Source organism: Panthera leo, chromosome C2, assembly GCF_018350215.1.
Source record: "Panthera leo isolate Ple1 chromosome C2, P.leo_Ple1_pat1.1, whole genome shotgun sequence".
Lineage (NCBI taxonomy): Eukaryota > Metazoa > Chordata > Mammalia > Carnivora > Felidae > Panthera > Panthera leo.
In genome coordinates, this window is record NC_056687.1 from 126,289,127 (window position 1) to 126,301,604 (window position 12,478).

Below are 12,478 nucleotides of genomic sequence, written 5' to 3' on the forward strand. Positions count from 1 at the left end.
TCATCTCCTGCCTCTGTTTCTGTGCTTCAGCTACATTAAATACCTTGCTCTTTTATGAGTGCCCTCTTCATAACAATTTATCTTATAACCTTTGGACTCCTTTATCCTGGAACAATGTTCTGTCATATAATCATATACTCATCCCTTCACTTAATGGTCAAATGTGAACTCTGCAGAGAGGCCTTCTTGCCTGTGACTACCCTTTTTACCATACTTTTTTTAAAAATTCTGTATTTTTCATTATAGATTTTTTTATTAACTGGCATACTTTTTTCGTTTGTATATTCTGTATTAGTTTATTATGTTCACTAACTTAGAATGTAATAACCATGAAGATAGATACTCTAATTCACTTCTGTACTTCTAGTTTGTAGTAGAATAGTGGTTACGTACATACTGGATTGATAGGTGAATGAGGAAGCACTAAATAAGTTTTTATTAAACTCTGTGGTATTAAGGCTAATTTTTTAATTACCAGTCTTTCACAAGCTAATACTTTTGTAACATGCAAGCAAATGAATTATATGTTTCTTAGTGTCATATTATTAGTCAGTAGACATACAATCATTGTCAGATTGTTAAGAACATTTCTAAAAACTTACTTTCGAATTGTACTGATAATCAACTGTGAATAAACCTTTTGTGGTCAGCACCTATTTGCAGACCATACTATGAGTAGCACATCATTAAAACAGGTTTGCCCTTCTATACCCAGTAGTTAAAATTTGAAGGCTAAATGAAGTATTCTTCTCTTCGGCAAACAAGGAGAAACTACTTCATAGCCAGTGTCACAGAACCAGGCTGAATTCCTGTAGGATTATTAATTTATAAAATAATTCCTTTAGTAATACTGGTGAAATTTAATTAGTGCTCACTCTATGTAGGAATGAGTGTTTTTCACTGGACTCAGATATCACAGTCCCCATGTTATGTATGTGTCATTAAATTAGCAGTCTCTCAGTAGCCATTTATTTGCTAATTGTTGGTAAATGAAATGAAAATTTCAGTTGAAATTTGTTTTACAGATCAATAAGCATTTTATCTCAGTAAATACTGTTATATCCTGTCTTTTTGTGAAAACATATTGACCATTTTGCATTATGTTTATATGTCTAGGATGGGAAGAGGGTCATTACACAGTGGCAGTTGGCCTGTGGGATCTGGGTTCATAAGGAGATATGTAGCTAAAAGCAAAAATCATTAAATTGAAGAAAATTTGTGTCTCAGCTTCCACTAAGGAATTCCAGCCAGGGTTGGTGTTAATTTTAAAGCTTTTCAACTCCTTGATATATAAGTCATTTTGTTTTGGGGACCTGGAGGTATATCCTGAATTAAAACTCCAAAGGGTATGATTTTGTATGCTCAGGACAAACTCTTATTACACTATTATCCATGACTTTGGGCAGTGTGAATGCCCCAGATCCCTCTTGTCTTTGAGCTATTCTCCTTTTTTATACAGATTAATCTAAAAAGTACTTTTAGGGGTGCCTGGGTGGCTTAGTCGGTTAAGTGTCCAACTGCAGCTCAGGTCATAATCTTGCACTTCATGAGTTAGAGCCCCACCTCTGGCTCTGTGCTGACAGCTCGGAGCCTGCAGCCTGCTTTGGATTCTGTCTTCCTCTCTCTCTTCCCCTCCCCGCTTGTGCTCTGTCTCTCTTTCACTCTCTCAAAAATAAATAAACTTAAAAAAAAAAAAGTACTTTTAACTTTCACAGTATCATCAGATACCCTGACAGTGTGTAAAATATTGTAAAATCACTAGCCTGTATTTTGAAACACGAGAATATTTCTCAACTTACTATTGTGAGACACTGTATCTTAGGAAGAAGTATTTTAATTAAATGTATTTCTAAGTAGTTACTAACTTAAATATATTTGTTTACATCTTGTCTTATATTTTAGCTTAAAGGCAGCAATCACTATTAACATGGAGTTGCCAAAAAGCATACAGAGTTTCAGGTTAACATTTTATATATGTATATATATATATATATATAGTGTGTGTGTGTGCGCGTGCGTATAGATAATAGATGTGTTTAACTAAAGGGAAATCATAAGTTTTAAGAGAAATGCATGCTCCTATATAGTTATGGATGTTTGCCGATAAGTGGATCAGTATTCCAAAACATTGATCAGTTCATTTTTTAAAACTGCACATTCGTTCATACTTGCAGATGAATAAATAACCTAGAAAGAAAAAAAAGGAAGTTTTTTTTACCAGCACAAACTCTTAGTCCTTTGTCAGTATTTTTCTACACTATCAATAATGAAAATAAATATGAGTAGAGAAAAGTTTAAGGTTTGTGTTATACCTGTTTTTCAGATGACTTGAAACACAAGTTTGAAAATAAAGATTTGCAAATCCAAGTGAACATTTAAAAGTACATTAACACTGTGAGGAAAATAGGTCAATCAGAAGTTCACGGGGTACATTTTTGATTAATGAGTTTGGTAGGATCTGTATTTCAGGGTTTGGGAGTTATGCTATTCACTGAGAACAAACCATCTTTGTGGGTAAGGGTCATGAATTGATTGTAAATATCTAAGCCATCTTTGAAGTGTCTAAAGGTATTAAAGATGCAATTGTATACACAGAACTCATGGGCAGAAGAAAAACCTAACATGCATATTTGAAGGTCGGGAAGAGGGGGTGTTAAATTCTTCCTGCTGCTAATTAGGATGGAGCTGATTTTAAGGAGGAAAATGTTGTGAACTAAGCTATAGAGACACTAAGGCACAGAAAATTATGTTGCAGCCTAAGATCGTGACTTTATTTCTATAAAGTTAAGTTTTCTTTTTTTAATTTGTTATGCCGGAGTTGTAAAACATAGAAACTGACTAGTTTGTTTCCTTCACCCATTTCCATTATAAATTTGTTATCTTACGGATGAAAATCTTATTAATAGGTGAAAACCATAATCTTCCTTTATTTCATAGCCATGAAGCTCATGACTGCGTTGGTGAATGTTGCCTTAAACCTCAGTATTCATCAGGATAACACACAAAGACAATATGAAGCTGAGAGAAATAAAATGATTGGGAAGAGAGCTAATGAAAGGTTGGAGTTACTTCTTCAGAAACGCAAAGAGGTAAGTTTCATACGATCTTAAAAAGGTATGTGTGATTTTGTTTTTTGTTTGTTTGTTTTTGATGGGGCTGCGTGTGGCTGTGTGTGTGAGAGAGAGACAGAGGGACAGAGGGAGGGAGCAAGTGTGTTGTATGTATTTTAAATTATTTATTTAAGTCAGATGTGTGATCTCAAGGTTTCAAATTAAACTGGAATGTTCAGCCACTGATTATCTGAGTGCTGTCTGATGGCTGAAGAGAATCATAAAACAATCCTATGTTTGAAAGAAGGTAGTCTAGGGGTCAGGTAACTCAGAAAGATTATCAGGCTGTGAATTCAGAAAGCATAATAAATAGTATGGTCAGAGCTGGGTGCTAGCAAAGCTGCCCTTCTAGAAGGAAGCCAAAGACTACTTATTAGCTGATGAATAAGGCATTCCTATAAATAAGATTGGTCTCAGTTTTACACTGCAATTTTCATGTATGTGTGTGTGTGTGTGTGTATATATATATATATATATATATATATATATATATATATATATATATATATATATCTTGAAAGTGTTTTAAACTGGGTTTTTAGTAGGTAATATTTTTATTTGCCCAATAGGAAATCAAATTTTAAATATACAGTATTTTAACTTGAAAACAGAATAATATCACATTGCTACAAATAAATTACTGATGAATAATGGGTTATAACAGGCAACACGAAACGCAAACTAATTTTAAATTATTACCCATGCTGTATTAGGGTGCTAGCTGGGGCTGCTGTAACAGATACCAACACAGACTAAGTGGCTTCAAGTTGAAGATAACTCCAGTTTCTCCATGACTTCCGTGTGTCTGTGTCTCTAAATTTCTGCTTTCTATAAAGACACCAGTAATAATGGATTCAGGACCCACCTTACTTTAGAATGACCCCATCTTAACTAATTACATCTGACACAATCCTATTTCCAAATAAGGTTTGAGGTACTGGGGCATTAGGACTTCAGCATATGAATTTCTGAGGAACACAGTTAAAATCATATATAATACTTGAAATTTTGTGAAAGTAAATTTTGGAACTGTGCATCAGTAAGTACTATTAACCAAACTGTATGCCTCTTATAAATTAATTTTTTATATAATAAAACATATAAAATAAAAAAAATTATTTCAGTAAAACTGAAATAAAGCATACAGCAAAAGAGTAAGTCTGAAGGAATTTTATTCTCACACTCTTATATGTAATAAAAGCAAATTATTTCACTGAGTATTACTACACAAGAGATTATAATAAGAAATATCACTTGGAATGTAATTTTGTATAAGTGCTTTTGTTCCTCTTGAGCAGTAACTAAGCTCAAACTTTAACTATGATCAGTAGTATTTCCTGAATTTTATATCATTACTAGACTATTTTATTTTGTTGCTGCATTCTATGACTAATGGCGAGGATTGCTTCTATCTTCAATTATGCCTTCTGTATTGGGAACTTGGCCTAGTCTCAGTTATGGGCTAAACAGATGCAGAGTAATATTTGGATACTTTAGGTCGAATAGTAAGTTTCTTTTATAGTGGCAAATATGATCAAGGATGGCCTGCTACCAAGAGAGGCAAAACAAGCCAGGGGCCTGACTTTGTTGGAAGAGGTATAGAAATTGAGACTTCTTAAAAACAATAAAAAGAAAGAAAGACAGACAGAAATTGAGGCTTCTTCTCAAAGCAGGTAGTATTTTGGATATTGGAATCTGGCCACATTTAGCCACATCACACTTTTGTTAGTTACTGTGTGTATGTATGTGTAAAGAGAGACAAAGAGGTTCTGAAGTCAGTTTAGTAAAGCTTTTGAAGTAATGCAGTAGTACTGGTAATTTCAAACAAGTGATGCACAATAAGTGAAAAAAAGGATTGATTATTATTCAGAATGAGAATAACTGGGAATTAAAAATAACTGGAACTGTTCATTTCAAATAAAATGATCAGGATTTAACTTTTTTTGTTTTTTCATTTCAGCTACAGGAAAACCAGGATGAAATTGAAAATATGATGAATTCTATTTTTAAGGGTATATTTGTTCATAGATACCGGTAAGGAATTTTAAAAATCACTTAGATTTTTAACTTAAATAATTTATTGCTTTTTTTGTAGTCCTAGGTAATTATAAAAATAGGAAACCCTCTATTTGTTTTGTTCTTTGGGAAACAGCTTTGGCTCTAAAAGCTAAATAAATGTCATACTACTGTTGTGGAAGAAATTGTTTTTTGTTTTTAAGTTTATTAGAAAAAGAGCACAAGTGGGGAAGGGGCAGAGAGAGAGAGTGAATCTAAAGCAGGCTCTGCACTGTCAGCATGGAGCCTAATGTGCGGCTCAAACCCACAAACCATGAGATCATGACTTGAGTTGTAACCAAGAGTCAGATGCTGCACCAACTGAGCCACCCAGGCACCCCTATTGTGGAGGAAATTGTAACACTGCCATACTCTTTTAAGTTCAGATCATATATTGTTAGAAGCATTCAGTATATTTGGATTTATACTGATGGACTATTTATTAATAGGATATCATTAAATTAATGTGGTCTTAATATAATAAGATGTGATTGTCTTGATATTTGAAAAAATTCAATGCCCTGCTTCCTGTCCTGTGATACTCATCTTGTTTCATGGTCAAATTAACCAGGAGTGTTTTAAAAATACATCTTTGAAGATGGGAGAAAAGTTGACAAAAAAAGGGCACCTCTGTAAATAATCAACAACTCTTCTTTACCTTCATCTATACACATGAAAATAGAACCAAAGTATTTTTGTCATGCTCCATTGCAAGCCAGTTTAGTCTTTCTGTGAAGTTTTTAATTGTTGACTACATTATTAAGCAGCATATTTCACAGAGAATTAATGAATCATCTACATTAACTTGCTATGTTCTTTTAGTTAGGCATGATGTATGTTTAGGTAGATAGACACAGATAATAGAAGCACTGTTTTTAGATACATTTGAGACTTTTAATTGGCCAGTTAATTTATTTATTTATTTATTTATTTATTTATTTATTTTTAATTTTTTTTTTTAATGTTTTATTTATTTTTGACAGAGAGAGAGAGACAGAGCATGAGCGGGGGAGGGTCAGAGAGAGAGGGAGACACAGAATCCGAAGCAGGCTCCAGGCTCTGAGCCATCAGCACAGAGCCCGATGCAGGGCTCCAACTCACAGACCGCGAGATCATGACCTGAGCCGAAGTTGGACGCTCAACCGACTGAGCCACCCAGGCGCCCCAGTTGGCCAGTTAATTTAAAAAGTTAGTTAAAACAGGGAAATCCATTAAAAAAAAAAAGAAGTGTAGTTTGATATTTTAACTTAAACGTCTTGTTTTAATTCAGAGTATGAAAAAGACGTTTAATCTTCTTGGTAATTTTTTTAATGTTTATTTATTTTGAGAGGGAACATGCCACGTGAGTGGGAGAGGGGCAGAGAGAGGGAAAGAGAGAAACCCATGCATAGCATGGAGCCTGATGTGAGGCTTAATCCCACAAACCATGAGATCATGACCTAAGCTGAAATCCAGGGTTGGTCGCTCAACGGACTGAGCCACCCACACACCCCCTACCTTTTTTTTAAATCTTCTTGATATTTATACAAAGAAAAAGAAAACACTAACTTGAAAAGATATATGCACTCCTATGTTAATTACAGCGTTATTTATAATAACCAAGATATGAAAACAACCTATAGGTTGATGAATGGATAAAGAAATTTTATATATACAGTGGAATATTTTTCAGCCATTAAAAAATAATGAAATCTTGTAATTTGCAACAACATGGATGGACCTCAAGAACATTATGCTGAGTGAAATAACTCAAGCAGAGAAGGACAAATACTGTGGATTATATGTGGAATCTAAAAACAACAACAAACTCATAGGTACAGAAAACAGATTGGTGGTTGCCAGAGGCAGGATGGATGAGGAAAATGGGTGAAGGGGGTCAAAAAGTAAAAAGGATAAAAAAAGATGAACTACTGAACAGCACCAGAAGTTAGCTTGCTGTTATCTAGTAATTTGTGACTATCTGCTGTATTATTAGGAAATTTAGGCAAGTTTAATAAATTCGCACCTAACTTCTTGAATGAATAATAGAACTTTTAGAAGAAACCTGGAAGATTACAATGCACTGGGAAGGGGTATCTGGGGTGCTCAGTGAGTTAAGTGTCTGACTTGATTTCTGCTCAAGTCATGATCTCATGATTCATGAGATCGAGCCTTGTGTCAGGCTCTGTGCTGATAGCACAGAGCCCGCTTGTGATTCTCTCTCTCCCTCTCTCTCTGCCTCTTCTCTGCTCATGCTGTCTCAAAATAAATAAACCTTTTTTTTTTTTTTTCCTTTAACACACTGGGAAAATGTGTTTAATAGCTGATTAAAAAAAGATACTGAGAGAGACTGTATAGCCTGATAGGGACACACATCCTGAAGTTGGAGATGTTTGGGATTTGGGGAACTAAACCAATCAATTAAAAAAAAAAAAAAAGAAAAGAAAAAAGCCACCTGTCTTTTAAATAAACTTAAGAATAAGAAAACAAAATTATTTATATTTACTCACAGATTTACCATTTCCAGCTCTCCTCATTCCTGAGTTTCTCTGTTATTGCTTTACTTCTGCCTGTTTTATTTTTTTATATGAAAAACTCTTTATTTCACCAAAAAAAAAAAAAAATAGGACCAAGGCCTTTAATTTCAGTATGGAATATTTGATTATAATTTCATATTCTCTTTTGTTCATAAACTACACATGTAGTAAGTTATAGAAAAGTTAATTTTTTAAAAAGCCAGAATTTCCAGGGACGCCTGGGTGGCTCAGTCCGTTATGTGTCTGACTTAGGCTCAGGTCATGATCTCACAATTCGTAGGTTCAAGCCCCGCATCGAGCTCTGAACTGACAGCTTAGAGCCTGGAGCCTACTTCAAATTCTGTCTCCCTCTCTCTCTGCCCCTCTTCCAGTCATGCTCTGTCACTCTTTCTCTCAAAAATAAACATTAAAAAATTTTTAAAAAACAAGAATTTCCATATATTTGCCATGTAGTCTTTTTCTATTATAACTTTATAAAGGTATAATTAATGTAAAACAAATTACATGTTATATAATTTTTTATAAGACCTATATATTTGGTCCTTTGGAACTTTTAGTCATACCTGCCAACCACTGGAGGGCTGGGGGACTGAAGGTTGAATCAGCTGATGGCAATGGCTTAGTCAATCATGAATATTCAGTGAAACCTCCATAAAAATCCAAAGGACTGGTTCAGAGAGCTTGGTGAACACAAACAAAGTAACACACCTAGAATGGGCATGAAAGCTATGTGCCCTTTCTCCATACCTTGCCCCGTGTATGTCTTCATCTGGCTATTGATTCAAATCCTTTATCATATCCTTTAGTTAATTGGTTAACGTAATTGTTCCCCTGAGTTTTATGAGCTGCTCTTGCATATTAAAAAGAATATAAAGAGGATGTGGTTGGAACCTCCAGTCTAATAGCCCATGGGTCACAAGCACAGTAACAAAAAGCCTAGGGCTTATGATTGGCATTTGAAGTGGAGGATAGAGGACAATCTTGAAGGGCTGAGCTCTTAACCTGTAGAGTCTGATGCTGTGTCCAGGTAGACAGTGTCAGAATTGAGCTGAATTCTCAGAAACCAGTAAGTATTGTTGGTGTGTGTGCGTGCAGGCAAAAACCCATGCCCCAAATTCAAATTGGGTCCAGGAACCCAAAAAGAGTTGGTGTCAGACACAGTTAAGTGCCTAAGTTTTGACATATATACACCTGTACAACTACCACAAGCAAGATAATGGAATATATCCATCATCCTGAAAAGTTTTCTCTTGCCACTTTGTAATTCCTCCCTACCTCCCTTTCTTCCAGTCTTCCCCTGCTCTCCAGAATCAATCAATTATCAATTTGCTAACTGTTTACATTTTTTAGGATTTCATAGGAATGGAATTATACAGTATGTACTCCTGATTTTTGTTGTTGTTTTCATCTGACTTTTTTCACTAAGCCTAATTAGTGTTCATAAGTTTCATGAGTTTTAATAAGTTTTTCACATATGCCTTTTATCAGATTGAGGAAATATCCCTTCTGTTCCTAGTTTTCTGAGAGTTTTTATTAGAAATGAATTTTGGATTTTGTCAAATACTTTTCTACATCTGTGGAGGTTGGTATATATGGTTTTTCTTTTTTAAGACTGTTAATGTGAACTAAATTGGTTGATTTTATAATCTTAGCCTTAAATTCTTTGGCTAAACCCACAGTCATGATAAATTTTTCTTTCTAAATAAATTTGCTAAACTTTTCCTAAGAATTATAGTTCTGTGTTCAAGAGAGATCTATATAGATCTTTTTTTTAATTTTTTTTCTTTTTAAATTTGAGAGAGAGAAGAGAGCATGTGCATCAACAAGGGGGAGGGGCATAGGGGCAGAAGGAGAGAGAGAATACCAAGTAGGTTCCACGCTCAGCACGGAGCCTGACACAGCGCTTGATCCCACAACCCTGGGATCATGATCTGAGCCAAAATCAAAAGTCAGACACTCAACCAACTAAGCCACCCAGGCTCCCCAAGAGAGATGTGTATCTCTTAACTTTTAATTTTATTGAATGTCTCTGACTGCTTTTGGTACTGTGGAAATGCTGGCTTTGTTGAATGAGCTGCAATGTGTTATCTCCTTTTTAATCATCTGGAAGAGTTTAATAATATTTTTTTTTTCACATAGGCATTATACCATTGGGACTGAGTGTTTTCTTTGTAGGGTTGTCTTTAATTGCAAATTAAATTTCTTTAATAGATAGATATAAGTCTTTTCAGTATCAAGAAAATGATACGTTGATCTGCGTTGTTGAATTATATTCAACAATTATCAGCATAAAGTTGTTCATAAAATATCATTGGTTTCACATCTCTCATACCGATTGTATTTATTTTTCTTAAAAAGTATGATTTTGGTTACATTGAACTCTATTATTTTTCTATTTTCTATCACATTGATTTCTGCAATTTTATTTCCTTTTTCTGCTTATTTTGGGTTTCATTTACTCTGCTTTTTAGCTTCACAAGGTGGAAAGTGGGGTAATTGATTTGAGGCCTGTTTTCTAACAGTAGAATTTACTGCTATAAATCTCTCTTAGTATTGCTTTAGCTGTATCCCCTAAATTTGGATATGTTGTGTTTCCATTTTCATTCAGCTCAAATACTTTCTAATTTCCTTTTTGACTTGTTTCCTTGACAAGAAGAAAGTATTTAGTTTACAAACATCTGAGAACTTTCTGTTATTGATTTCTGATTTAATTCCATTGTAGTCAGAGAACATACTTTGTGTAATTTGAATGCTTTCAAATTTATTGAGTTGTGTTTTATGACCCACAATATGGTCTATCTTAAGAAATGTTCTATTTACTCAGGAAAAATTACATACTGTGCTTTTGTTTTTAGGTCAAAATCTGTTAGTGTTGTTCAAGTAATTTCTATCCTTACTGATTTTCTGTCTGTTTATTCTAACCAATATTGAGAGGGTTTTTGTAGAAGTACTTTTGTATTCTTGATTCAAGTCCCTTATCACATAAATGGTTTGCAATTTTTTTTCTTGCCTGTGGCTTTGTTTTCATTTTCTTAATGATACCTTACCTTTTGAAGAGCAAAAGTATTCCATTTGAAGGAAGTAATTTATTCACTTTTCTTCTGTGTACATGCTTTTGATATCTGTGAACATTTTTCCTAACCCCAAATTTTTTTCTGTGTTTTATTCTAGAAATTTAATAACTTAATCTTATAAGTTAAAATATATATAAAGTTAACTATTATGTATTTTTTGGATATAAGGCTATAAGTCAACTTTTTACGTATAGATATTCATTTGTCCAAGCACCATTTGGTGAAATACTACCCTCCTCCAATTGAATTGCCTTGGAGCTTTTTTTCTTTTTTTAAGTAATCTGTACAACCAATGTGGGGCTCCAACTCATGACCCCCCAGATTAGGTTAAGAGTCCCACACTCTACTGACTAAACCAGCCAGGTACCCCTCCTTGGAGCTTTTCTTGAAAACTAAATGAACATGAATGCAAAGATTAATTTATGGATTTTTCTAATCTGTCCTTATACCCATACCATCTGTATTGATTAAAGCTTAGAGATATAATTGATGTAGGACCTGTAAGTTTAAGTTGTACAATGTGATGATTTGATTCACATATATGATGTGAAGTGATTACCACAGTAAGGTTACTTAACACCTCAGTTGTCTCACGTAAGCACCTTCTTTGTGTGGTGGTGATTACATTTAAGATTTTCTCTCTTAGCAACTTCCAAGTATGTAATAAATACAGCCTTTGTTAACTATAGTCACAATGCTGTACATTAGATCTCTAGAACTTACTCATCTTATAACTGGAAGTTTGTACTCTTTGACCAACATATCTCCATTTCTGTCATTCCCCAGCCTCCAGCAACCACCATTCTACTCTATTTCTTTGAGTTTGGCTTATTTAGATTCCATGTATAAGTAGAACATGCTTACTTGTCTTTTTTCAGAGTACCTTTAAAAAATTAGGTTGTGTTAAATCCTCCTACTTTGTTCTTTTTCAAAATTATTGTGACAATTATAGATTTTTGTATTTCTATGTAAATTTTAGAGTCAACATGTCAATTTTTAAAAAATTTGTATTTCTTCATTTTGAGAGAGAGAGAGAAAGAGACAGTGCAAGCAGGGGTGTGACAAAAAGAGAGCAAGAGAGAGAATCCAAGCAGCCTCTACGCTGTCAGCACAGATCCCATCATGGGGCTTGATCTCATGAACTGTGAGATCATGACCTGAGCCAAAACCAAGAGTCGGATGCTTAACCAACTGAGCCAGCTAGGTGCCCCCAGCTTGTCAATTTTTACATAAAAGTCTGCTGGAATTCTGATGGAGAATATGACTCTATAAACCAATGCAGAGGGAATTGCATTTTTCACATTTTGAATCTTCCAATCTATGAATAGAGATTGTTATCTCCACTTGTTTAGATATTCTTTAATTTCTCTTGGCTGTTTTTCATGATTTTTCAAGTACAAATCTTACACTACTACTTTCATTAAATTTAGTTTAAGTGTTTTCATTTTTTATTCTATTGTAAATGAAATTGTTCTCTTAATTTCTATTCTAGATTCTTCCTTACTAATGTATAAAAAATACAGGTGATTTTTTTTTTATTCCTTCAGAATTACAAGATACTTTCATTGTTCTATAGTCTTGAGATTTTGTTTTTGTAGATTATTTAGGATTTTCTACATAACATGTCATGTCATATGTGAATAAAGACCGTTTTAATTCCTACTTTCTATCTAAGTCTAAACACTTTCTATTTCTGTGTCTTTAATTTTTTTTTTTTAACTTT

General features: G+C 34.0%; 1 protein-coding gene across 7 annotated transcripts in view; it reads left to right on the plus strand.

Moving 5' to 3' along the window:
- STAG1 (stromal antigen 1) overlaps positions 1–12,478 on the plus strand; it is a 402,324-nt gene that overhangs the window by 254,924 nt on the left and 134,922 nt on the right. For 5 of the 7 annotated variants that reach the window (XM_042954675.1, XM_042954671.1, XM_042954673.1 and 2 more), the window contains 2 exons: positions 2,938–3,089; positions 5,071–5,144. In XM_042954675.1, the coding sequence (XP_042810609.1) occupies positions 2,938–3,089; positions 5,071–5,144 (226 nt within the window). Of the gene's footprint in view, positions 1–333; positions 1,253–1,779; positions 1,960–2,937; positions 3,090–5,070; positions 5,145–12,478 lie in introns of those variants that run through there. The other 2 variants (XM_042954678.1, XM_042954677.1) reach the window with 2 other exon arrangements.